This window comes from Ranitomeya variabilis, chromosome 2 (assembly GCF_051348905.1).
Source record: "Ranitomeya variabilis isolate aRanVar5 chromosome 2, aRanVar5.hap1, whole genome shotgun sequence".
Taxonomy (NCBI): domain Eukaryota; kingdom Metazoa; phylum Chordata; class Amphibia; order Anura; family Dendrobatidae; genus Ranitomeya; species Ranitomeya variabilis.
Genome location: NC_135233.1, coordinates 456,778,370 through 456,804,368, shown reverse-complemented (window position 1 = coordinate 456,804,368; position 25,999 = coordinate 456,778,370). Strand labels below are relative to the sequence as shown.

The 25,999-nt window shown below is 43.9% G+C and overlaps 2 protein-coding genes across 3 annotated transcripts; one reads left to right on the top strand and one right to left on the bottom strand.

Annotated features, from left to right (window-relative positions):
* Positions 1 to 1,348: 1,348 nt before the first annotated feature.
* On the top strand, positions 1,349 to 16,480 carry CTSF (cathepsin F). Of its 2 annotated transcripts, XM_077287359.1 has the most exons (14): positions 1,349 to 1,608; positions 2,701 to 2,814; positions 4,687 to 4,768; positions 4,871 to 4,932; positions 5,024 to 5,099; positions 6,334 to 6,447; positions 7,128 to 7,273; positions 7,513 to 7,609; positions 10,301 to 10,381; positions 11,670 to 11,789; positions 12,847 to 12,911; positions 13,556 to 13,646; positions 13,889 to 13,947; positions 15,995 to 16,480. In XM_077287359.1, exons 1-14 carry the CDS (start codon positions 1,402 to 1,404, stop codon positions 16,067 to 16,069), a joined length of 1,389 nt encoding a protein of 462 aa, XP_077143474.1. In that variant the 5' UTR covers positions 1,349 to 1,401; the 3' UTR covers positions 16,070 to 16,480. The 2 variants fall into 2 exon arrangements, with proteins under 2 accessions (XP_077143474.1, XP_077143476.1); XM_077287361.1 differs by lacking the exon at positions 2,701 to 2,814.
* A 3,324-nt stretch (positions 16,481 to 19,804) lies between these two features.
* On the bottom strand, positions 19,805 to 21,472 carry LOC143806619 (uncharacterized). The gene is made up of 3 exons (XM_077287362.1): positions 21,221 to 21,472; positions 20,983 to 21,139; positions 19,805 to 20,861 (listed from the first exon to the last, which is right to left on the bottom strand). Exons 1-3 carry the CDS (start codon positions 21,333 to 21,335, stop codon positions 19,928 to 19,930), a joined length of 1,206 nt encoding a protein of 401 aa, XP_077143477.1. The 5' UTR covers positions 21,336 to 21,472; the 3' UTR covers positions 19,805 to 19,927.
* Between the last annotated feature and the right edge of the window lie 4,527 nt (positions 21,473 to 25,999).

The window sequence follows — 25,999 nt, the reverse complement described above, 5'->3', positions numbered from 1 at the left end:
TCTTGATTTCACAATATTATTAGCTTCTTCACGTTTGTATTTTGGTGTGTTATATTTAAGGCGCATTAGGGTCATTAAGAGAAAGCTGACCGTGAGCGAGGGCGCCATATCGCAATCTTAGGGCGCCAACCTCTGCGGCAAGATAGGGAAAGCTATAGGCCTTAACAGGGATAGATTACCTACGTGACTCGCTATGTCTCTAAAATGATAATCCACCCCTTTTTGTAAGTATTCAAATAAAACTGTTGTAAATAGTAGGAGGGTCGTTTGTTAGATGTTTTTCATAAATTAGGACCTTTGGTAAAACTGTTATATGAGTTTTTCTTATCACCAAGCCACCGCCATGCCTCACAGTAGGCATCACCGACATGCTCCACTGTAGGCATGTCTAAGTCACTGCCATGCATCAATGTTGGCATCACTGAGCCACCGCCATGCTCCACTGTATCATCGAGCCATTGGCATGCTTCATTATAGGCAGTAACAAGCCACCACCATGCATCAATGTTGGCATCACTGAGCCACCACCATGCTCCACTGTAAGTATCATCGAGCCATTGCCATGCTTCACTATAGGCAGTAACAAGCCACCATGCATCAATGTTGGCATCACAGCCACCGCCATGCTCCACTGTAGGCATCACCAAGCCACAGATATGCATCACTATAGATTTCACTGAGCTCCCGCCATGCTTCACTATGGGCAGTGTTCTTTTCAGCATATGCGTCATTCTACCTTTTTTTAGACATATCATCACCATTTACATTGTTGTTGTTTCATTGGTTTATTGCAAAAAGCAGAAAGTTTATAAAATTTGGTAATAACTATAATGGCGTGAAGGAATCATTTTGTTATATCGTTTACCACACTGTAAGGTGCAGGTGGAAGAAAGTATGGCGACTGCAGGATTGGGTTACAGCGTTTGGTGCCTGTTTTACAGCTAAAACAACACTTTGAATGAAGGATTTGTGCAGTTGTTCCATGCGGGGCCTAAATGTGACGGGATAATCCACAATACTGAAGTATTGCAGTATCAAACCATTGAAGGGTCGGATTAAAAAAACAACTTAAAGGGGTTGTCCACTGCTTATACTACCTCTAGTGCCCCATATAAAAAAAAACTCATATAAAAGAGGCTGTCCAGTGGTGAACAATCCCTTTAAAACAGTACGAAAAAGGAAAATGGCTCAGACAGGACGGCAAGATGTGTATGTACCACACAAGGAAGGTGCTGCCACCTAGCGACCGGAGATAAGAAACAGAGGTAGATACTAAGTAAGTGCCCACAACAAACATGTCTGCCGCGCTGCCAGGAGTGATCACATGACCCAGTCACATGACCCCTGTTTACATCCCCCTGCCACAGACAGCAGCCGGCAGCAGAGCAGACCTGTACGGCGATGGCTGCGGGTGGCTGCTGCGCCTCTGTGCTGCTCCTCGCTGCGGCGGGGCTGGTGTGCGGCCTCCCTCCTGGACGGTGGCTGCAGGTGTCACCGGAGGAGCCCGAGGTGCAGACCCTGGTGAGGCTGGCGGAGCGGGAGTACAACGGTGCGAGCGGCCGGGAGGACGTGTACCGGGCGGTGCGCACCAGCGACCTCCGCAGGCAGGTGAGTGCTGCAGTGCTGGCTGTGGTGAGGGGCGGTGCCGGTGCAGTGTGTTGCCCCTTGCACCATCTGTTGCCAGCTAGTAATCCCATAAGCTTCTATCCTCTTATTCATGGCCGTCTTAAAGGGGAGCTCCAGGAAGAATAACGTACCATACTTTACTGTCTGTTTTTCCCCTTTAATAGTGACAGATCGCCGTGCCTGCAGCCTTACATCACCAAGCGCAATGCCAGCGGCGGATGAAGTAGTGTAATGCACGCGTAATGTCAGTGCAAGGGGTCACAACGAATCGAAATAACTTAGGATTTGTGCAACTTGTCGTGGTAACTTTGAGGTTGCACCGTCCCTAGCCCGAGACCGCGATATAGCGCCATCGTTGCCCGTGCAGTGTTTGCAGCCCCTGGTAGACGTCTGTCAGAGGAGAGACAGGATCGTTCTTCTCTTCAAGCAGCATAACAAGGACGGCAGGCGATTAAAGTAAATTGCCACTCTCGAGTTGTCATGACGGTAAAGCAAATATCACCAGAAATCCAAACTTGCTGGACGTCTTGCCCGCTGCAGCTATGTACTAGTCACAGGTCTCAATGTCTAAGAAGTCCGGCTTGTTTGGATTCCTGGTGACTCGTATTTTCATGACGGTGCGATGTAGATACCATCTTTCAGTTCGCCCCCCCCCCCCCCCCCAGATGAAGCTGGTGGCGAAACGCATGTCGGTGATTGAATCCCTTGGGATTTTATTGTTGTCATTTTATGTATTTTTCAGCAATATACCTATATTTTTTGTAATCTTTGTGTCCTGTACGTTATTTATTGCTTGGATACTATCTGTGCTGGGATCAGTAGTGCCCTTCGTCTGGTTCCTCTGCTCCATACTGCGTCGTACCGCCGGGTATCTCATACCGTTCCGATCCTGTGCTTCTGACCTGTGTGTAGGGTGGAGCGTTCTTCTATCGTTTACTGTTTGTGTCATGGTATTTGACATTAGTTTTGTATTTACATCGTTGTGTCAATATTTGTGTTACTTTTTGTTGTTTCCTTGATCAGACCAGATACTTTTGTCTTTTTTTTTTTTTAACTATTTTCTCTGTTGTGTAGCTGGTATCGGGCATCAGATATGACTTCACCGTCTTCTTGGGGCGCACCTTGTGTAAGAAGGGAGACGGGGAGGTGCTGGCTAATTGCCGTCTTCACAGCTTAGCGTCGCTTATGGTAAGTGCCCAAAACCCCCCCGCCCCCCACCGTCGAGCTGTTTACAGAAAATAAATGCTGGGATTGAAAATGATTCACGACCACAAACTGGTCACACGAGATTCTGGGATATTGTCGGCGTCAGCTGATGGTCTGGTGACTTGTGGAGTCTGGACTCATTTCCATCTCTGATCTGCTGACATCAGGCGGTGGCGGCACGGGATCTGCGCTGACTTCAAACATGCTGACACTGATTATAGAGGCTTAATTATCAGTACAGGGCTTTAGTAATTACCCGGCAGACACTGCATGTAAATGAATAACAACTTGCTGCAAGAATGGATGATCTGTTTAAGGACTAGCATCAGGTTCTCTGGACGTCAGGAGTCTTCACCCCATTTTTTACATGTACATCAGTGACCTGGCTGATCTTGCTCCTTGCCTCAAACAGCAGCAACTGGAGCTTGCTCCTATTGCTGCTGATCCACCATTTAGCTGCAGCTATCTGCGATGTGTAAACGGTTCTGTTGCCGGTATACACGGACTTTGGTGACCTACGCCTCCTGGGATGTTGACAGGTTTCCACATCTGTGTAGGGTTTACTGGAGAGGCCCCTGTTGCTTCCATTTGTGGCTTTGAAGCCCCTCCTATGGGCTGGGATTGTGAGCCCCATCGGGGACAGCGATGATAATGTGTGCAAACTGTAAAGCGCTGCGGAATATGTTAGCGCTATATAAAAATAAAAGATTATTATTATTAATAATGTCCCTCTATACTGCAGTACTTTAATATCACAGTGTATAGTACAAGCGATGGCAGGTTCAAAGGGGACTAAAAAAATAATAAAGTGAAAATCAATTAAAAAATTAAAAAAAAAAATTAACGACAAAGTTTAAATAGACCTCCCTTATCTAATTAAAATAAAGAATATTTATTTATTATGCATTTTTTTTAATATAGCGCCTTTAATTCCGCAGCGCTTTACAGACATTATCATCCCTGTCCCCATTGGGGCTCACAATCTACATTCCCTATCAGTATGTCTTTGGAGTGTGGGAGGAAACCGGAAATACGGGGAGAACATACAAACTCCTTGGAGATGTTTAATTAAAAAAAAAAAGAAAGTTGTACATATTTTGTATCGCCAAACGTCTTAAGAACAGCCGCGGGGGCTAGAACATATTATTCGAGCACACCGAAGACTCTTGGTTAGCACTCGAGCATGCTCAGATAACACCTTATCACAGCACGTTCGCTCATCATTAGTAATTAACCCAAAGGGTCAACCATGTAAAGAAAAATAGAAAATTGAAGTGCCAGAATTGTAGCTTTTCAATTGCTGCAAATAAAAAAAAAAATGCAATTAAAAGCGATCAAAACCTTATATTTACCCCAAAATGAGATCTATTAAAACTAAATCTTGGCACACAAAAAAACACAGAAAAATAAAACAAAAAGTTGCGAGACTCAAAAATGGCCCCCCAAAATTTTTTTTACAACGTTCAAATAATTTTTTTTTACATTTTTGTGGTAAAAAAAATATTTGTTTTATATGAATACTGTAAAACCCATAAAAACAATGGGGAAATTTAGAATTTTCAACATTTCACCACTGTTGGATTTTTTTTTTTCTTTCTGTATATGGTCGTGTGGACACCTCATCCCGCAATATGAGCAAGCTATGTGGAAGCAAGGACATAAAAAGTTATCACCCTTGGTAGACAGGGGATGAAAGGAGAAGGCAAAGATGTAAAAATGGCCAATTCCTTAATGGATCAATGGGGACATTGTAGGAGGTCCAGGCGTTATCTTCTGGGTACTGGGTTTTCATGGAGGAATGCGGTTTCTTTAGACTGGCGGTTGCTTATTTTCCTGCCCGGTTGTCTCCTGCAGGAAATCCAGTGCCGATACTCCATGCTGGTGTTCCCGTGGGTGAACGAGACCAAAGTTTTGGAGCAGAAATGTTCTCCAGAAGGTTCGTGCTTCTCCATGAGTTTATGGTCCGTTCTTCATGTCTGATGAGTTTGGATAATTTTTCCTGCTCTATAATCTCTTTTTCTCTTTTTTTTTCCTCCAGGTCTCAGTAAAGAGATGAATGAAGCTTCCTCTGAGCAGGATGTCCTTTCCATGAAGTCGGAGGTAGAGGGTCTTCTTGCCTTGCTGCTCCCATATCTTTTTCGTGTTTGCACAGATTATACCGGTGATTCTATTTTTTTTTTTTTTTTTTCAGGACGAGCTGCTGGAAACATTATCATTATTCAAGGACTTTGTGACCACCTACGATAAAAAATACCGGGATGATGAAGGTGAGCGATTAAGGGAAAATTGGCACCAGTGTGACCTAACCACCTTCCCGTCAGGAGAGACAGCACGTCTTAGTATGTCCTATGGGGATCTTGGTGACGGAAAGTCTTTCTTATCCGGTAGAGCCGGGGAAAAGAATGGCTTGAGGAGGGAAATTAGGTTGCAATTACTTTTCTGATTGTTGAAGGGGTTGTGCACCTTTTGTTTTTTCTTAAATGCGTGTATTTTTGGCTAAAAGTGTAGTTTTGTAATTGTGTTACCCTAAAAAATTTGCACCGCTTGCCTTCTATATCCTCTGTGTTGCACTGTCTATTGCTGGCTGGCAACTGAGTTAACTGAGAAACTGTCAGTGAGCTCAATGGGAGGGTTTTCTACCCCTTTTATCTGCCTTTTTCAGCTGATTTATGACCACATCAAAGTTTAACGTGCAGAGAAACAAAGAGCCTGTAAAATCTGTGTGTTGCACTGTCTATTGCTGGCGAATGAGTTAACTGAGATACTGTCAGTGAGCACGATGGTACAATGGGAGGGTTTTCTACCCCTCTCATCTGTCTTTTTCGGCTGATTTATGACCACATGAGAGTTTAATGTGCAGAGAAACAGCCAAACAGTTGAAAATTTTCAATGAATCCCAATAGTAAAAATGATTCTAACAACCATATAAATGCATTTAAGTAACACCAATAAGTGTTTTTTCTGAACATGTGATGTATGTAGATGCAGACCAAGTGCCAGCTGTGTTTTTCAGCATTACGCAGCAAACACACTGATTTAAATGGGCAGCGTGTAATGCCAAATTTCCCCTGCAGAGGGCGTAGAAAGCTAGCACTCGACTAATGTGGTTCACGGTGCCAGTGAAAGGGGCCTTAGGTCCCATAAATCATAAAGTAGAATAATCACTGCACTCATATGGTTTTTTGTTTGCTCCAAGTGAAAAAGTTTATTTAGACAATAGTGGTGGTGAAGCGATAGGCACAAACCGCTTCACCACCACTATTGTCTAAATAAACTTTTTCACTTGGAGCAAACAAAAAACCATATGAGTGCAGTGATTATTCTACTTTAAAATTTCCCCTGCAGAGGCGCTGTTGGGAATGCTTCCTGCTAAGTTCCCCATAGATTACAGCAGATTGTCCAAACCGGAGTTCCCCTTCCACTTGCATTTATCGTGCAGATCCGTTTCTCAGGTCCACTGCATCCGTCTGATTCCACGAACCCCCCAATCCTGTTTTTCAGAGGCTTTGATGAGGCTTCAGATATTTTCTCAAAATCTCAAGAAAGCGAAGGAGATTCAGGAAAAAGACCAGGGGACTGCAGAGTACGGAGTCACCAAGTTCAGCGATCTCACAGGTGAGAATCTGAATACTGACCAATGGAGCAAACAATAGAGGAAATATGGCAATATCCTCACTAGGAGGCTGTAACCTAATGTCCAGGCTGGGGAGGGTTGGCACATGATTGCTCGGCTCTCTTGTTGGTGCCTTTTTAAAGGGGTTATTCCCATTGGATATTTTTGGATAGTGCTGGTAAAAACAATTACTTTTGCAATTTACTGCTTATAACAATTTACAGCCGTTCTTGAGATATTAACACTTTTGTTTTCCGTACAGCTCGTTGCCTAGGAGACCGGCCACCGCTTCTGTCTAAGCTTGAAAGCACTGGGATGAAACTGGCCGGTGATTAGGAGGTAACGGTGCTCTCCAGTATTTCTTGCCAGCTTCAAAACCGTGCTTACAAGCATAGAAAATTAAGCTTGTAAGCACCGCGTACGTTCCGTTGTCTATCAGCGGTGGTTGGTCTCCAAGGGAACAAGCTGTAAACAAACGAAAAAGAGTTAGTATCTCGAAAACAGTTGAAGATTTTAAAAAGCAATAAATTGAAAAAATGCTTGGTTTGACAAGCCCTATCCAACAATACCCAAATTATGAAGATGTGAATTAACCCTTTAAGCGTAAGTTTTAGATGTGCCTGTAAGCGATTTTTGACATAAACACCGTTGTAAACTCTACACGACTGTCTGTAATTTGTAGAGGAAGAGTTCAGGACTCTGTTTCTGAATCCGCTACTCTCCAGCCAGCCTTCTCGTCCTATGAAGATGGCTCCGGTGCCATCCGATCCTCCTCCGGCACAGTGGGACTGGAGAGATCACGGAGCGGTAACTGACGTTAAGAACCAGGTGATTACATTTCTGACACTTTATATTGGGGTTATGTCCCGTGTTTCTCTTTTTATTTTTTTTTACTTCCTCTTAGTCTTTCACAAGGGTTATTTACGCTTAGTTATTTTTCGCTATTTAGGGTTTTGCGCTTAGTTATTTTGCAAGCCTGTTACCGGTATTACCGCTGGTCTCTCGTTGCTACATCCATGCAACTCGTAAGAAATGCAGAAAAAATTGTCTCTCTTCTTCCCATACAGGGCATGTGTGGCTCCTGTTGGGCATTTTCAGTAACTGGAAATATCGAGGGGCAGTGGTTTTTGAAGAAAAGGTCCCTCATCTCCCTCTCGGAGCAAGGTAAGAGGGAATCTCACAACCCAAATCTTCCTATGGCTTTTAACCCCTTAGTGATGATCACGGCTGACGTACATGTGCTATTGCTGTATGTAACATGCACAGGAGCGGACTCGCTCCATGCAGCGCCGGTGGCAGATGCGTTACATCGTCATCACCTGACAGCAACTGGTACGATCACGGCTAGGGAGCGCTTGTTCAGGTCCACATAGGAGCCAATTAAAGGGGTAGTCCACTAGGTCATCAGTGTCTGATCAGTGGGGGTGCCCAAACGATCAGCTGTTCCCGATGCCATTGGCAGCCGACACTGCTCAGTTACAGAGTAGCCCCTTCAATGGATAGTGGCCGCGGCTGAGTGCTGCACATCCACCCCTCTATTGATTGTAATAGGGGTCAGATGTGTGGGACAATGGATGCCATAAAAATAAAAGTCACAATGATGCCAGAATGTGAGGGTTTTTTTTCATCATTTTACAACACTTAGATTTTTTTTTTTATCATTCTCCAGTACTACCGTTATACGGTAAAATAAACTATGCAAAACTACAATTTGTCCTGCAAAGCACAAGTCCTCATACTGCCATCGACAGAAAAATAAAAAAATTATCACTTGGGAGAAGGGAAGGTAACAAAACAGAAATTGGGGGTTGAAGTGTACCTGCCATAAAAATAAAAGTTCTGGTATGTTATACAGATATGTTGGAAGTTTTAATCAGTGGGGTCCCGGCCCTGAGGCCCCCCACTGATGGCTGGAATTAGGGGGTGGAAGTACTTGATGCTCTGCTATTTAGCTGTTTTACACTTTGAGTTTGTCATGTATGGCTGTACATTTTCTATAGCTCATCCATCACGTCCCGGCCTGTAAAGCTTCTGATATCCAAGGTTCAGAGGTTCCATTATATGGCACTAGTCACACTTTCAGCTTATGAGCTTCACCTTCATGAGTTTCTCCCCAGATTACAGTTTACTCTCTACAGTCAGGATCAGGTGACACCTAGTTCTCATCTCTACATTCTCTCATTACCTGTTAGAATCGATTCCTTGGACCCAGTCCAACGTCCGGGTCAATATTCCGACAGGAGCCCTAAGAAATACATCCAACCTGTCTGCATCCTTGGCTCTTCTTTTGAGTAGCTAACCTGGTGCAACAATGTGTGCGCGTCATGGTGCAACAATGTGGTAACAATGTGGTAACAATGTGTGCGCGTCACGGTGCAACAACGTGGTAACAAGGTGTGCGCGATATGGTGCAACAATGTCGCAACGATGTGTGCGTGTCACGGTGCAACTATGGTAACGGTGTGCCCGTCATGGTGCAATAATTTGGCAACGATGTGTGCACATCACAGTGCAATAATATGGCAACGATGTGTGCGCGTCACGGTGCAATAATATGGCTATGATGTGTGCCCGTCACGGTGCAATAATGTGGCTATGATGTGTGCCCGTCACGGTGCAATAATGTGGCTATGATGTGTGCCCGTCACGGTGCAATAATGTGGCTATGATGTGTGCCCGTCACGGTGCAATAATGTGGCTATGATGTGTGCCCGTCACGGTGCAATAATGTGGCTATGATGTGTGCGCGTCACGGTGCAATAATGTGGCTATGATGTGTGCGCGTCACGGTGCAATAATGTGGCTATGATGTGTGCCCGTCACGGTGCAATAATGTGGCTATGATGTGTGCGCGTCACGGTGCAATAATGTGGCTATGATGTGTGCGCGTCACGGTGCAATAATGTGGCTATGATGTGTGCGCGTCACGGTGCAATAATGTGGCTATGATGTGTGCCCGTCACGGTGCAATAATGTGGCTATGATGTGTGCCCGTCACGGTGCAATAATATGGCTATGATGTGTGCCCGTCACGGTGCAATAATGTGGATATGATGTTTGCCCGTCACGGTGCAATAATGTGGCTATGATGTGTGCGTCACAGTGCAATAATGTGGCTATGATGTGTGCGCGTCACGGTGCAATAATGTGGCTATGATGTGTGCCCGTCACGGTGCAATAATGTGGCTATGATGTGCGCGTCACGGTGCAATAATGTGGCTATGATGTGTGCCCGTCACGGTGCAATAATGTGGCTATGATGTGTGCGCGTCACGGTGCAATAATGTGGCTATGATGTGTGCCTGTCACGGTGCAATAATGTGGCTATGATGTGTGCCTGTCACGGTGCAATAATGTGGCTATGATGTGTGCGCGTCACGGTGCAATAATGTGGCTATGATGTGTGCGCGTCACGGTGCAATAATGTGGCTATGATGTGTGCCTGTCACGGTGCAATAATGTGGCTATGATGTGTGCCTGTCACGGTGCAATAATGTGGCTATGATGTGTGCCCGTCACGGTGCAATAATGTGGCTATGATGTGTGTGTCACGGTGCAATAATGTGGCTATGATGTGTGTGTCATGGGCAATAATGTGGCTATGATTGGTGCACGTCCGGTGCAACAATTTAGAAACTGTGTGTGCGCGTGTCACGATGTAACGATGACATCATGCCAGGCTGGCTTATCAAAAAAGGAGCCACAGATGACAACAGGCAGGAGGCTGTCCTCACCGCTCCCATCCAGCAGACAAGGAAGGCTGCCCCGGCCTTTGCACAAATGTATTGCAAATGTATTCACTCATCTCTACTGTAAAGACAATAATTTCTAAATCCCTCAAATTCTTTCTTCCAGAGTTAGTGGATTGTGACAGCGTGGATAAGGCTTGTGGAGGAGGTCTCCCATCAAACGCATATGAAGCTATTGAGAAGCTGGGTAGGTGTCTATAACGGGGGTCTATAAATGGGGAAACTGCAAGTGTCATCCGAAAGGAAGATTACAGCCCAAGGCTGGATTCACACATCTGTATATCCAAGAAAAAAGAAGCTACTTGAAAAAATTATTTCTCAAATTGTATATTAAAATTCAATAAATCTTTTATTTAAACACCAAACAAAGACAGTACACAAAAAAAGAAGTTACAAACAAGAGGGGCAGGTCAATATATATAAAATTGGTACAACAAGTCTCAATAGTAGAGTTTCAATTCCACAACACTGATCACTGGGAAAATGTAAGATTCAATGGATGAATGAATGGGGAGGAGGAAAACACATAACGCTATGTTGTTAGTAGTTGCATAAACGGCATATATCCTCAAAGCTCCTCCGCAGACACAATTCCAAAAGGTGCATAGTGCATACTAACCAGTGCTCATGTTAGGTATGGTGATCCCGCCGCCTCACACTCCAATGCGCGTTTCACACGTTGCTTCGTCAGGGAGTGAGGGAGTCGGGGAGACTGCGGACGGTCCTTAATCAGATTGCAAAATACGGATGTGTGAATTCAACTCAAAGCCTTTTACTGTAAGTCTCTAGAAGCTTCAGGTGGGATCCAGGAGCTTTCCTTCGTGTGATGACCCTTTTTACCTGTCATCGAGGATATGTTGCCTCTACTTGTCACGTTTTGTTATGATATAAGCAGTTGCAGACAATATGTTCTCTCCGTGACTCCAGTGTTTACTGTCATGTGGATCGTGGAGGTTTTGTTTTTTTTGCTCTTTAGTTCTAGTAAGTATGTAATATGTCTCGGAGATCACAGAGTGACCTTTTCGCTGTCGCTTGCTCGTTCTGGTTCTGCTCTCTTGTAAAGGTCGCTCTTGTTTTGTGTTGCAGCAGTTTTGGATCCTATGCTTCTTGGGCTGAGGTCACACTTGTTTGTCTCTACTTTTTTTTTTCTGTTACATAATATTTTCTGAAAAAACTGTAGATAAATGTTTCCGGTAATGTCCCTGCGAGTGTATTTTTGGTGATGGTTACACCAACCAGCGTTTTTGCTCGTTTGTCGACCTGTGTACACAACGCTCGTTCTCAATTATCGGCTCTTCTAAATGGGCCTCAATGACTTCCGTTCTCCTGCATCGTACTTGTCCAGGTCATCTACTTCTCTTCGTTCTCAATAACTGTTTGACAGCCACAACACATGCAGGGATTGTCTAACAAACAGTTCTTACAAACTGGTGGGTTGCATGACTATTTCTTTTTTTTTTTTTGTTATCTTGTAGGAGGACTTGAGTCAGAACAAGACTACAGCTACCTTGGCCACAAGGAACGATGCAGCTTCTCCACCACCAAAGTCTCCGCTTATATCAACACCTCCATGGAGATCACAAATGATGAGACACGTAAGTCCAGAGCGCCCCTTACTTCTGGGTAGGAGTAGGATGTCTTACAAGCTTAGTCCTTTAGTCCCCAAAATATGCACAACCCCTTCAACTGTACACGAACATGAGTATTATTTCTTTTGGCAAGATGTGGCGCCTTGCCGTACATTGCATAAGTCCTTCTGGTGAGTCCACGTGAGTCCAACATGCAAAGGGTTGTGGCCACCAAACCTAAGGGGGTATGACTTTTACTGGTGAGGTTCGGTACCATTACGACATTGCCAAACTTGTCCAGTTTTTTTTTTTTTTTTTAATAATTTTGCTTTTGAAAAAAAAGTTCTGAAATTTTCTAAAAAAAAATGTTTTGAGATCCGTAATTTTCTTTTAATTTTTCTAGCTATGAAGCTGGGTGAGGGCTTGTTTTCTGAGCCCTGTTTCAAATTCAGTTTCCTGACTGTATTTGAAAACTGCAGCATGTCACTTCTTTCTGCGCATTTGCAACGTTTTTTCACCCATAGGAAACAATATGTAAGTGCAAAAAATGCAGGAGTCGGGTTTTGCTGCGTTTTAAATGAAAAAACAGCAGGATGTGAAACACATTTATTTTTGAGATTTTTTTTTCCCTAAGTTTAAACCATAATGTCCACAGTGGCCAACCAAGGTGAAATTGAACAATGCCTATGGCTGACCAAAGTGTGAAAGTAAACAGTGTTCTACAAACTCAATGCTCTTCCAATGTCTTAGGTAAACTATTCAGGACAAATACACCTCCCACTACTGTTACATTTGTAATTGTATTATTTCATGAACTCGTATGACCTTTTTTCTTCAGAATAGTCACTATTTTTTGAGACATTAAAATATTTTTCCACTAAATAATTTGACCAAATTGCCCTTTTTCCAAAAATAGTTTAATTTTTTTCATGTCTTGCATTAGAGACCTGTTTTTGTGCTTCTGTGGTGGAAGCAAAGCGGAACTTTGAATTTTTGCTGCATTGTTCAGTATCCCAATGTGTGAACATAGCCTAACCGTGTATTCTGGTTGTATGTCCGGTTTCATCATGTTATTTCTTTTTAGAGATCGCAGCCTGGTTGGCACAGAATGGACCAATATCCATAGCCCTTAATGCTTTTGCAATGCAGGTAAGATCCTCCAACTTTTGGGAGCCTCAGTATTTTTTTCCCTGTAGTTTGTGAATCGTCACTTTCAGCTGCCAACTTGATGCCTCTCCAGATCTCCCAAGCTGATGGTGTCCCTCAGGACAGTGAGAATATCACATTCAGTCACCTGACCCCTGCAGTCAGTCAGTGGCTGCTGCGGTCAGATGATGGAACGGATGGGACATCATCACTTTGTAAATTACCATTTCATCAAATCTGGTGATGCCATAATTGGTTGTTCCTTTATTCTTTGTTTTGCCATTTCCACCGGATGTTGATGCCATCAGTGTGCAATCCGTGGGCTGTCCGTTGGTATCATTGTAAGGGCAGGTGCAGACGTCCGATCTGATCGAATCGGGTGAATTATGGTAATCGTATTCTGATCAGAGTGAGATCTGATTTTCTCGAATGTGGAGAAGAAGAAGAACAATGTCTCCATCTTCTCCAGTGTGTCACTGTATGAAAATCCGAGTGATGTCCATTGGTTTCTTTGAACTCCTTGACTTTCTTGTAGTATTGGATCAAACTTGGGCATGCTGTGACTTTCTCCTCCGACCAGCTCCACTACTGAATTACTGGAATCATTGACTCATTTCTTTTTTTTTTTTTTGTTTGGTTTCTTTCAGTTTTACCGTAAAGGAATATCTCATCCATTCCGCATTCTTTGTAACCCCTGGATGATCGACCATGCTGTCCTGTTAGTGGGTTATGGAGATCGTGAGTTGTAATTTGTACCTCTTAAGGCGCAGCCCAGAAGGGACCGAGATCAGGATGCAGTGCCTGGATTGGCCGTCGGAGCTTGCCTTATTCCTATGCAGCTGTCAGGCTCCAGTCGGGAGAGCCGCCAGCCAGTCCTTGCGCTGTGTTCCGATGTTGCTCCAATTTATTTGTCCGCTCTTATTCTGATATTGATAAATGGCGCTTATCATTACAATTCACTTTTATTTCTTTTGCCATAGGTGATGGGAAGCCTTTCTGGGCCATCAAGAACAGCTGGGGCAAAGACTGGGGAGAGGAGGTAAAGAAGGAATTACCTCTCTGATATGTACGTCTCACATCAGGAGCGGGCTCAGGCGCTGTGCCTGCTCCATGCAGATGCTTGGCTCAAGTCGCTGCTGCTTGACCGTATAAATGCTGCGAGGGCGGTATTTAACCCCTTCACCCCCGGAGCTTTTTTCGTTTTCGGTTTTTGCTCCCCTCCTTCCCAGAGCCATAACTTTTTTATTTTTCCATTAATATGGCCATGTGAGGGCTTATTTTTTGCAGGACGAGATGTACTTTTGAACGATACCATTGGTTTTACCATGCCTTGTAACAGAAAACGGGAAGAAAATTCCAAGTGTGATGAAATTGCAAAAAAAGTGCAATCTCACACTGGTTTTTTGTTTGGCTTTTTTGCTAGGTTCACCAAATGCTAAAACTGACCTGCTGTTATGATTCTCCAGGTCATTATGAGTTCATAGACACCTAACATGTCTAGGTTATTTTTTATCTAAGTGGTGGAAAAAAATTCCAAAGTTTGCTAAAAAAAAAAAAATTGCGCGATTTTCCGATACCCGTAGCGTCTCCAATTTTCGTGATCTGAGGTCAGATGAGGGCTTATTTTTTGCGTGCCAAGCTGGCGTTTTTAATGATACCATTTTGGTGTAGATAAGTTTTTTTGATCGCCCGTTATTACATTTTAATGCAATGTCGCGGCGACCAAAAAAGCGTAATTTTGGCGTTTTGATTTTTTTTCTCTCTACGCCATTTAGCGGTCAGGTTGATCCTTTGTTTTTATTGATAGATCGGGCGATTCTGAAAGCGGCAATACCAAATATGTGTAGGTTTGATTTTTTTTTTTTATTGTTTTATTTTGATTGGGGGGAAAGGGGGGTGATTTGAACTTTTATATTTTTTTTATATTTTTAAACACTTTTTTTTTTTAAATTTTGGCATGCTTCAATAGCCTCCATAGGAGGTTAGAAGCATGCACAACTCGATCGGCTCTGCTACATAGAGGTGAAGCACAGATCATCTCTATGTAGCAGAAATCCAGGTGTACTTTGAGCGCCGACCACAGGGTGGCGCTCAAAGCAATCGGCCATCAACAACCATAGAGGTCTCAAGGAGACCTCTGGTTGTTATGGCAATGCACCGCTGACCCCCGATCATGTGACGGGGGTCAGCGGTGCGAGCACTTCCGGCCGCGCGGCCTGGAGCGCTAGTTAAATGCCGCTGTCAGCGCTTGACGGCGGCATTTAACTAGTTAATGGGCGCAGGCGGATCGCGATTCCGCTCGCACTCATTGCGCGCACATGTCAGCTGTACAAAACAGCTGACATGTCGCGGCTTTGAGGTGGGTTCACCGCCGGAGCCCACCTCAAAGCGGGGGATCTGCCAGCTGACGTACTATTCCGTCAGCTGGCAGAAAGGGATTAAATGTCACGATTAGTGATGAGCGAATATACTCGTTATTTGAGATTTCTCGAGCATGCTCGGGGATCCTCCGAGTATTTTTTTGTGCTCGGAGTTTTAGTTTTTCTTGCCGCAGCTGAATGATTTACATCTGTTAGCCAGCACAAGTCCATGTGGGGGTTGCCTGGTTGCTAGGGAATCCCCACATGTAATCACGCTGGCTATCAGATGTAAATCATTCAGCTGCGGCAAGAAAAACTAAAACTCAGAGCACTAAAAAATACTCGGAGGACCCCCGAGCGTGCTCGAGAAATCTCGAATAACGAGTATATTCGCTCATCACTAGTCACGATCCCGGAAGGGCATCTGCTTCGGTGCCATTATTAGGAATTGTTGGGGTTCCTAACAGTCGGACCTCTGCTGATCACATATTTATCACCAATCCGGTGGCTAAATGATAAATACGATCTGTGGTACGACCCTATTGTACGGTTGGTACGACCATATGTCGGAGATAGTTTAGTGACTCCTCCATTGAGCAGGGGGTTGGACATGATGGCCCTTGAGGTCCCTTCCAACTCGTAACATTCTATGAATCTCTCAAACCCCAAAATTGTTTGACCTCGAAGGTTTTCCCCAGAATAATTTTGATCATTTCTGTTTTGTAGGGATATTATTATTTGTATCGAGGAACCGGAGCTTGCGGGATGAACACTATGTGCAGCTCTGCAGTAATAGATTAGAGTCGTCTTCGGAGGAAATCTTGCAGTCCATGCACTGATCTTTAAGTATTAAGTGACATCTCTCCTTACATGAGTCCAGTCGTAGATGCGTACTAACATCCAGTTTTTAATGAACGATATTTATTCCTGGATGCCGCTAAATGACATGATCTACTAGATTACTGTAGTTTGTCTTCTGCTGACTGAGCATCCTGTAGGTGTATTTCACTTTTAATTTATGTTTTTAGGGGAACTTAAGTGTCATATATTGATTGTGAGATTTGTTTGTACATGTACAACTCATCCGTACGATCCGTTTTTATTTATGATCATCACTATGGAGCGCTGCACATTGCTGTCATGGAATTACTTGAGAAAATCCGTTTTTGCATGTCAGATTTTATAAAAAAAAATATATATATATATTTTAGAGCCGTTTGGTTTGGAAATAGAAATGTGTAGCGTGAAGAAATGTAGACGAGTGCAGCCCTATGCACCAACTATTGTGGAGTCACTGATTTTTCTCATTTTTAGGGAGCGTTCCCACTGAGATTTTTTTTTTTTTTTTGGGGGGGGGGGGGGGGGGCAGAGAAGCTTGATAGGTTATAAAATTTCATGTGAATTTTGCAGGCAATGCAACTCAAAAGAAGTGAAGTGTCACTTTCTATTTTCTGCTGCAAAGGTCTCAAAATCCTGCCAAGAAAGAACGTTAAAAAAATTAATAGATAAACAATGACATGGATTTTCCAGTGAAATTCATAGGAAGAGCAGTCAGAGTGTTCGAAGGGGTTTATGGTGTGGATTTTGGACAGGATCTGCTTGGTGTTAGCACAACCTAAAGCCCCCATTTAAATTAGATAACCGCCTGCCTAACGATTATTAGGCAGACAGCCATCTCGTCCATCTCCCCATACACAGGAATTCTCGTCTTGGCCAAACACTCTTGTGTTCTGTACGGAAGAGCTGCTGCCAGGCTCTTCTGGTAGTGGCTTTATCTTCAGGAATAACAAAAGGATCAGCCGCTGAAATTTCAATAGGCTGAATCCTTCTCTCCACTGACATCATCTACCTGCAGAGAGCACGGAAGTCCTGATGATACACATTAAATTGTTGGGTCAGTATTACCTATATTAGAAGATTCGACTGACTTTCGTCAAATCGGTATGTGAGGCCTTTACACTTTTGCTTCATGCTATGCAATTGGAAGAGATGCTGGGGTCGGATATTTAATTAATGAGTAGCGGTTTCCAACCAGTGCCACTAAAGGAACAGTTTTCCCTTTCCTAGAGATGAGCTAATTTGCATAGTTTTCCCAAACTGCATTGTATGACCTGTAAAATTTCCTATGATAGCTGCTGGTCTCCACATGGGGAAAGAGTACACCATAGGCACACATCCATTACTCTTCAGTGCACCAAGGAGGGGCAAAAATCTTTCTCTTTCCTTTGGAGGGGTCTCTGGTTTGGGTTTATGTCCTTAAAGAGGACCTGTCACTTGCTAAAAAAATAAAATAATTAAATATATTGTAAAAATACCTGATTTCTCATGATTTTGACACTCTTTTCCATTTTTCACTTCGCTGCATTGCAGAGATATTCACATTTGTTGCTGCTGGAGCGCAGCATGTGAAATCTCCACTTATAGTCTAATTGGGCTTTCACTCCTCCCTCCTATTTGCTACTAATCACAGCTCAGCAGCTGTTTTAGCAGTCTCGAGCCGTGATTGGCAGCGTCTGGAAGTGAAGACTCTGAAGAAACGCCCATTTTTACTGAAAGGAGAGATTCCACATGCCGCGCTCCAGAGGAAACAAATGTGGATATCTGTGCAATGGAGTGACACAGCTGAAAATGGAAAAGAGCGTCAGACTCGGAGAAGCTCAGGGAATTTTACAAAGTAACTCAATTTTTTTTTAACAAGGCCACTATCCACCTGCCGAATCCAATTTGGATGAGTCGGTCGGGGGGAGGGAAAAGGCGGTTGGAATTTCAGCCCCTTCTGTGTAAGGCTTCTTTCACACTTCAGTTGTGTGGCGTCAGTTGGGTCCGACATCGTGGCGGATCGACGGATCCGTCAAATTTCATGCAAAAACGGTTCTAACGGATCCGTTTTTTTAACGGATCAGCTGCCCTAATCCGTTAAAAAAACGGATCCGTTAGAACCGTTGCGAACGTTTTTACATCCGTTGCAACCGTTTTTTGACGGATCCGTTTTTTAAAAGGGGAGGATTTCAATGTGATTGGCTACTGGAAACTTCTGGAAAACTATATATAGCGTGTATTTACACCACATCTTTGAAAGGTTGTAGAGAAAGTGGCAGAAATGGAAGGAGTCCTGGCGAACATTGCAAAGATCTATGCAGATTTTACTTTTGAGGCAAATCAGTTGGCAGTCAGCGTTCGAGAGAGGGAGGAACGAAGACTGCGAATCCTACGGCAGCGGCGTAAGAGAAGGCTGTGGATCCATCCCATCACAGCACAACGTATGACCCGTGGTGTTTATTCCACGCTTTACATGGAACTAAGGGAAAACCCTCAAAAGTTCTTCAATTATGTGAGGATGAGAGCTGAAAATTTTGCATTTTTATTGGGCTATGTGGAAGACTGTATACGGAGACGAGACACCCAGATGCGATTCTCAATATCACCAGCAGAGCGTCTCATGGTGACTATTCGGTAAGTCATTTTTTTATTAAATGATTCTCATTCATCAGACTTATAACTGTGTTGGTTTTTTTTGTATTTTTTTTATAAAGTATTGTCTTTTCTTTTTGTTAACAGATTCCTTGCAACTGGAGAGTCCTTCTCATCCCTCCATTTTCAATTTCGACTTGGGATATCCACCATCTCGGGGATCATCAGAGATACCTGCCGGGCATTGTGGGAGTGCCTACAAGTGGAATACATCCCAGAGCCATCACAGGAGAGGTGGCTGGAGATCGCCCAAATTTTTCATCAGATTTGCCAGTTTCCAAATTGTGTTGGAGCAGTTGATGGAAAGCACATAAGGATCGTCAAACCTTCAGGCTCTGGGTCACAGTTTTATAACTATAAGAAGTATTTCTCTATTGTGTTGATGGCCATAGCTGACGCACAATGCAAGTTCATCGCTGTGGATATAGGTGCGTATGGACGTGCAAATGATTCACAAATCTTTAAAAATTCACCAATGGGGCGCCGTTTATATGGAGAGACATTTGATTTTCCGCCCCCTAGACCTCTCCCTGGAACCACCGGTCCACCGTTACCATTTGTTTGTGTTGGAGATGATGCCTTCCAGCTTTCCCCACATTTGCTTAAACCCTTTGGAAGTAGTGGACTGACCCAGAGGAAGAAAATTTTCAATTACCGTTTAACCAGAGCACGCAGAGTAGTGGAATGTGCCTTTGGCATCCTAACTGCCAAATGGAGAGTGCTACTAACTGCCATTAAACTGCAGACTGAAACTGTCGATGATGTGGTCAAAGCGTGCGTTGTCCTGCATAATTTTGTTCTATCAAAAGAACAAGTTTCCCTGGAGGATAATGTTTCAGAAAGCACCTTACGGGATTACCAAAACCCCACTTTTCGCAGTCCAGTTGCAGTCTGCAGAATGCGGGACAGTTTTGCAGACTACTTCATGTCTCCTGCAGGATCAGTTGACTGGCAGTATGAAATGGTGTAAAAAATTTATTTATTTTTATACTTGTAAAAATACCAATTTTTGTTTGCATACAAAATCTTTTTACTTTAATGCAGCATTGTATGTTTTGCAACGGTACCCTTTAAACACTGTTAATGTTACTATTGCCATAACCTTGGTGACTTAAAAAATTAAAAGAAAAAAAAAAAGAAAGACAATAAAATTTTTTTTAAACCAAACAACTGTTTATTTATTGACTTTTACAGATTCTCATAGTTTTGGGTGGAGATAGTAGCGGAGGGGCTGACAGGCGGGCGGACCACGTCGAGAGTGGGGGACAGGACATCACGGGGAGGAACAGAAGTGGAATGGGTGGTGAAAACATGAGGTTGTGTAGAGACTTGAGGTGCAGATGTGGTGTGTGTGAGGTATGAAGGTGTTGCTGGGATTGATAACGGAGAAGTTAAAGGGGAAGAATGGAAGGGGGACGTTAAAAACTGGGAAAGACTAAGGGGGGAAGGAACAAATGACGAAGGAGTAGAATGGACGGGAGGAGGACGTACAGGAGGAGGACGGATGGGAGGATAGACGGTGGATTGAGAGGGGAAAGGTGTTGACACATGAAGGGTAGGTGGAGGGGCATGGGATATCGCCTGCGCTAGAGCAGTGTGGCAGCCTTGCATCACATGCATCTGCAGGTCAGGAGTTAGATTTTCCATGTGCCTGAGGACCGCCTGAAAAAAACAGTGCCTTGGTGACTGGTTTGCATCTGATTGCATCCTATCAAGACGACTGCTGAGTTCAAGTATGCTTTTGTTAAGCATATTGTACCCAGCAGACGTTTGCTCACTCAAAAGCTTGATGGCACTGTGAAAGGATGCATTCAGATGCAAAAAGTCAGGCGCATAGCTCCTTTCCTGACCTCTCTGGCGCTGCCGTCCTGACCACAAAGTTGGTCTAGAAGTTGCGGCAGTGGCAGAGGGGTGGGGTAAAGGGAACTCTAACTCATCACCTGCAGCTTCAAGTGACGAAGTCCGCCCTGCTGCTCCAGCGCTGGTGGATGAGGCTGAGGGATCAAACAAAAGGGTAGGTGCAGAAACAGAGGGGTCGACGTGGTCCCCGGTGGCGGACTCTCGAGGGATCGCTCCAGAGGGCTGCAACTCTGATGCAGGCTCCCGAGTGCTGCAGAAAGTGCTGTTAAAGAAGAAGAAAAAAAATATTAGTATCTTTATATTACAATTGCCCTTACTGCAAAAAAATTGAAGGTTACACATTTTTTCAGTTTGACTGAAAATATGTGGTGTTGAATATTTACCTTCTGCTCAGCAGCGTCGACCGTAGGAACGACAGGGCTCTGGCATGTTTGTATCTGCTCCTGCGTCCTCTAGATCCACTCGGGGCCTGCATCTCCTTATTAAACTCCCTCTTGAAGCGATCCCTGATTGACCGCCACCGCACGATAATCCTGTTACCTGGAAAGAGATAGCAAAAATTGGTTACTATACACCACATTAAATCATGCTAAAATAAGGTTATGAAGTGTGAATACTTACGCGCTAGATCCTGGGCCCCAGCATCGAGTTCCTCCCAGTTATCCATAACAGCACTGCACACTTCCTCCCATAGCCGTCGGGTGATTAACTGGTCAGCATGGCGGCGGTCCGACATGTTCCACAGCGGCTCCCTACTTTGTACTGCTTCGATGAGGGTGTTCACATCGATGCCCTCCTCTTCATCATCTTGTTCGGGAGCACGCTGTGAAGCCTACGAAAAATATAACAATAAAAAGGGAAAGATTACAACACATGAATTTTACATTTTACTACACAACAAAACAAAAAGGAACTTACTCTTCGGCGACCGCCGCGATTATCATTCCGACGACTATGGGAGGTGCTTTGAGGAACTCTATGTCGAGCCCCGGATTGTGAGGACTAATAAAAAAAATTAAAAAAAAAAAAATTAATAATGTTCTTAGATTGAGGCATATGTATTGTGTGTGCTGTCATGAATGTTTGTGTTGGGTGTAGTGCATTGTATGTGAGGATCGGTCTGTTCAAAACTTACACTATGCGCTCCCGCTCCTTGTCTTTCTCCACCCTGTCCGTCTCCTTCTGTAAGCCCCTCTGCTTCATATTCCTGTGAATACAGAACACATAAAGGGTTAAAAAACAATGACCATAGTTGTATCACCAAAAAATTTTACAGAACAAAAAAAAAAAAATACAATACCTCAGTTTGCTGCTGATGTGCTGGGGGGCTCTCAGAAGAAGACATTATGGTCTTTGCGTACCTCTTGGTCCCAAGTATCTGTAAGTATACAGACAGTTCTAAGCTACTATACACAAGGATAGATGCAGCTGTAGGATTTAACAGTTACATCTTTTTTAAAAACTTTTACATTTCATCCCACACAAAATGAAATTTTTTTTCTAACCGTCATACTTTATATGGTAGATATGCTTGATGCACAAGCTGCCAAACCCTCTAGCCCTGTTTCCCCACCAAAAAAACCCCCCAAGAACCCTTTAAAGCAACACCAAAACTGAAATTGATATGCGCAATGCGCATGTTGGTAAAAGCCACCTATCAAACCTTATCAAAAATGTTCCTCATTCGAACTTAAAATACCAATTCCAAAAATTGGTAATTATGATTACCCTACAGTTTGTATTTTCTAAAACCGGATAACATATTCTATACACAAGATTTGCATTACACATTTATATATATAACCTTTACTGCATGTTTACCCAATATTACATTTATCTTGAAATGAGACTACTGACAGTTTTGTGTAATTTTTATTACTATTTTTTAAAAAAAATTTTTTTTTTTTAATGGTACAGTAGGAGCTACACTGCTCTTTATTTGAAATACTATAACATTTGGGATAACAACAAAAATGCAGAACACATCACACATCATTTATACACACACACAAAACTCATTTTACACCACAGCTATAAAAAATAACAGCTAATAGTATGAAAAACATATAAACAGGGCAGGCAGGCGCACGCACACAAGCACGCACACAAGCATGCACGCACACAAGCACGCACACAAGCACGCACGCACACAAGCATGCAAGCACGCACGCACGCACACAAGCATGCACGCACACAAGCACACAAGCATGCACGCACGCAAGCACGCACACAAGCACGCACGCACACAAGCATGCACGCACACAAGCACGCACACAAACACGCACGCACACAAGCACGCACGCACGCATGCATGCATGCTGGATGGCAGTACTCACATGGCTGTCTCAGGCAGGGTCTGGCTTGCAGGGCCTCTCTGGCTGGATGGCAGTGCCTGGCTGGCAAAGTCTTGCTGGCAGAGTGTCTCTGGCTTGCAAGGCCTCTCTGGCTGGATGGCAGTGCCTGGCTGGCAAAGTCTTGCTGGCAGAGTGTCTCTGGCTTGCAGGGCCTCTCTGGCTGGATGGCAGTGCCTGGCTGGCAAAGTCTTGCTGGCAGAGGTCTTGCTGGCTGGGTCTGGCTGGGTCTCTCGGGCATGGAAGGGTCTCTCTTGCTGGCTGGTACATTTGGGAATGACCTGTCCTCTTTATATAGTTTTTGGGTTGTCTGGGCAAAGTTGCAACTTTTTGGAGCATGCTCAATCAAAAAAAGCGGATTGAGGCGACGGATCCGCCAAAAAACGGATCGCGACGGATCCGTCGCCCATAGGCACCCATTAAAAAAAAAGGCGGACGCGACGGATCCGCCGCGTTCCGCCTTTTTGCCGGCGACAAAAAACGTTACAAAGTCCGTCAATGTCTAGACAACGTCCGCCAAATATCGACGGATCCGTCGCAAGGCGGATGGAACGGACGACCATCCGCCACAATCCGTCTCTAATGCAAGTCAATGGAAAAATAGCGGATCCGCCCAAAAAAAAAACGGATCCGCCATTTTACGAAAATGGCGGTTTTTGACTGACGCCGAAAGACTGAAGTGTGAAAGAGGCCTTAAGGGGGAAAAAAACCTGAGGTGTCTAACAGCCACTTTCTCCTTATTGAAATCTGAGGAACGCTTGCCTATACGCTCGTATATGGGGAAGTCAGAGGAGAGAACTTTTCGATGAACGTTCATTCTGCAGACAGTTTTCTCTTTTGTGGGTCTGCTTTTGTCTTTTTTTTTTTTTTTTCAAGGATCGGTCATTGAATCATAGGGTGAATACTAGTGATGAGTGAGCGTGTTCAGATAAGGTGTTATCCGAGCATGTGCCCTCCTCACTAGTGGTTACCCTACTGAAGGTGGCACTAGGGACGTGGCTTTTATTTGCCGGAAAAAGAGCCGACGTGCATACAGACTATCAAAGCACTAGTCCCATATTGTGCGTGACTCCGCAGTACAGATACGTGACCCAGATCTGTCCGGCTCGTTCACATTGCCGTTCCACTACACAGCAGCTTCTGATGTAACCACAGCCAGAAGCTCCTTGTAATTATACACAAAGGAGACTCGTCCATTTTTCATCCTTCGATGTAACATGTGTTGCCCATTTTCCACCGCAATGAATCACAAGAAAGGTTCGGCCGCTCTGAACGGTTCAGCTCCAGTCATTAAAGCATTTTGCTGGTGCCAGCATTAATTCATTACAATGCTTATTATTCATTAACACATATCAGCGACACGCAGCCATTCCCCACCGGTCCAATTATAAATTACATCCATGATCAGCGAGGCATTGAGGAGACGACGAAGCATCTTTTCTGAACAAATAACCATTAAACAGAACACATTTCGGGAGGGGAGAGCACCCACCCTGGGATCAACGGACCTGATTACTCACATAAAGCCATTTTTCAGGGTATTATTGCTGCCTCAAATATTTATGTGATAAGTGGACTATAAGTCATAATGAGGAAATTTGTGCTGAAATCATCTATCTGATAGGTGGTCTTCCTGATACAAATGATTTTTATAGTTAAAATAAAATCTTTATCAGGGATGCCTAGCTGAAAAAAATGTTCTTCCAGTTTGTTTGACCCAGGAACAAACCTGTGTATGAAGGGGGCCTCCCTGACTGCACATTTTAATAGCTAAGCCAGCCCCCTTTCTCTATCACAGCCTATGTATAAACAGAGAAGGGGGCTGGCTTAGATGTTGAAATGAGACAGCCAGCCCCCTTCATACACCGCTATGGTCACATACCAACACAGAAAAACCCTGCTCTATGTTGGACTCAAATCAGAAAAAGATCTGCCGGGATCGGGTTTAACAAGATGTAAACTATATTAGTAAGTTGCTTAACCTACTAACTTAATTAATTTAACAACTATAGAATTTTTTTTGTAACTGGAAACCCCTTTAACACTTTTAGAAGCAGTTCTCTTGTCTTTTTTTTATTTCTAAAGTCAGCTGTAGGAAGGAATGCTGATTAAAAGAAGCAGCACCCCCCAAAAAAATCTGCCCTCTCCTCCATTGCTGCTTTGACTGTCTACACCAGGCTGGAGGAGATGGCGTCATGACCACTCATTAGCTGCATGGTCGAGTGAATGGTGGTCCCGATTGAAACACTTCCTGTCCGGTGGAGAATGTGGAAGCAGAACTGGTGGATCAGGTGGCAGATTCCCATGGCAGTGGAGCGAAGAGAAAGTATCTAAAGTCTTATGGAAAGCAGAAAAACCAGACTATTTACAAAGAGAAAATGTAGAGGAAATAAGTGCAGGATAGAAGCTGTGATGATACACAACAGCAAGTGAAAACACTCGACCTCATATCCAGCCTGTATTACTGGGAGAGATACTCCTGTAAGATGAAAAAGAAGGGTAAAAACTGCTGATCGACTCTATTTAAAATCTGACGTGTATTTCTGAGTTTAACCCTACTGTGTGCACATCAGATCCACGAGGGCAATAGCTCCATTGCCATTCAATGGGGTAATCCTCTACTTTGGGTACCCTGCTTCTGATTTCCAGGGCAGACTTTTTTCTTTCCTTATATGTGAACAGTTTTGTGGGAACCCCATTGGCATGCATGGAGAGCAGATCGTTGATGGGATTTGACTTGATTTTGGTGCCGAATCCACAGCAAAATCCTTGTCAGACCTCCCTCTCATGAGCGTTGGCTAGCATGGTGGGTTTGGCTCTTGCATGGTCTTCCCCTCTCAATTGTATACTGTCACAAATGTTACACAGAGGATTTATCCATGATCCAACTCTAATAAAGCTATATTTTATGCCAATGAACTAAAACCTTGAACTGTACAAAACGGGTTTGACAATTGTACGATATAAGCTAAAGTCCGCGGTTTACCACGAGATTGTACCGATTAGATGCAAATACTAGTTCTCTTACTTTTGCGAGTGCAGTTATTGT

Bases quoted from the DNA above. Each gene is read 5' to 3' on its own strand.
- CTSF (XM_077287359.1), top strand. From the start codon at position 1,402: ATGGCTGCGGGTGGCTGCTGCGCCTCTGTGCTGCTCCTCGCTGCGGCG. The intron at 4,769-4,870 runs GTTCGTGCTTCT...TTTTTCCTCCAG, and splicing joins GCAGAAATGTTCTCCAGAAG to GTCTCAGTAAAGAGATGAAT. The intron at 7,274-7,512 runs GTGATTACATTT...CTTCCCATACAG, and splicing joins TAACTGACGTTAAGAACCAG to GGCATGTGTGGCTCCTGTTG.
- LOC143806619 (XM_077287362.1), bottom strand. From the start codon at position 21,335: ATGTCGGACCGCCGCCATGCTGACCAGTTAATCACCCGACGGCTATGG. The intron at 21,140-21,220 runs GTAAGTATTCAC...ATCTCTTTCCAG, and splicing joins TGGGGCCCAGGATCTAGCGC to GTAACAGGATTATCGTGCGG. The intron at 20,862-20,982 runs GTAAATATTCAA...CTTCTTTAACAG, and splicing joins TCGACGCTGCTGAGCAGAAG to CACTTTCTGCAGCACTCGGG.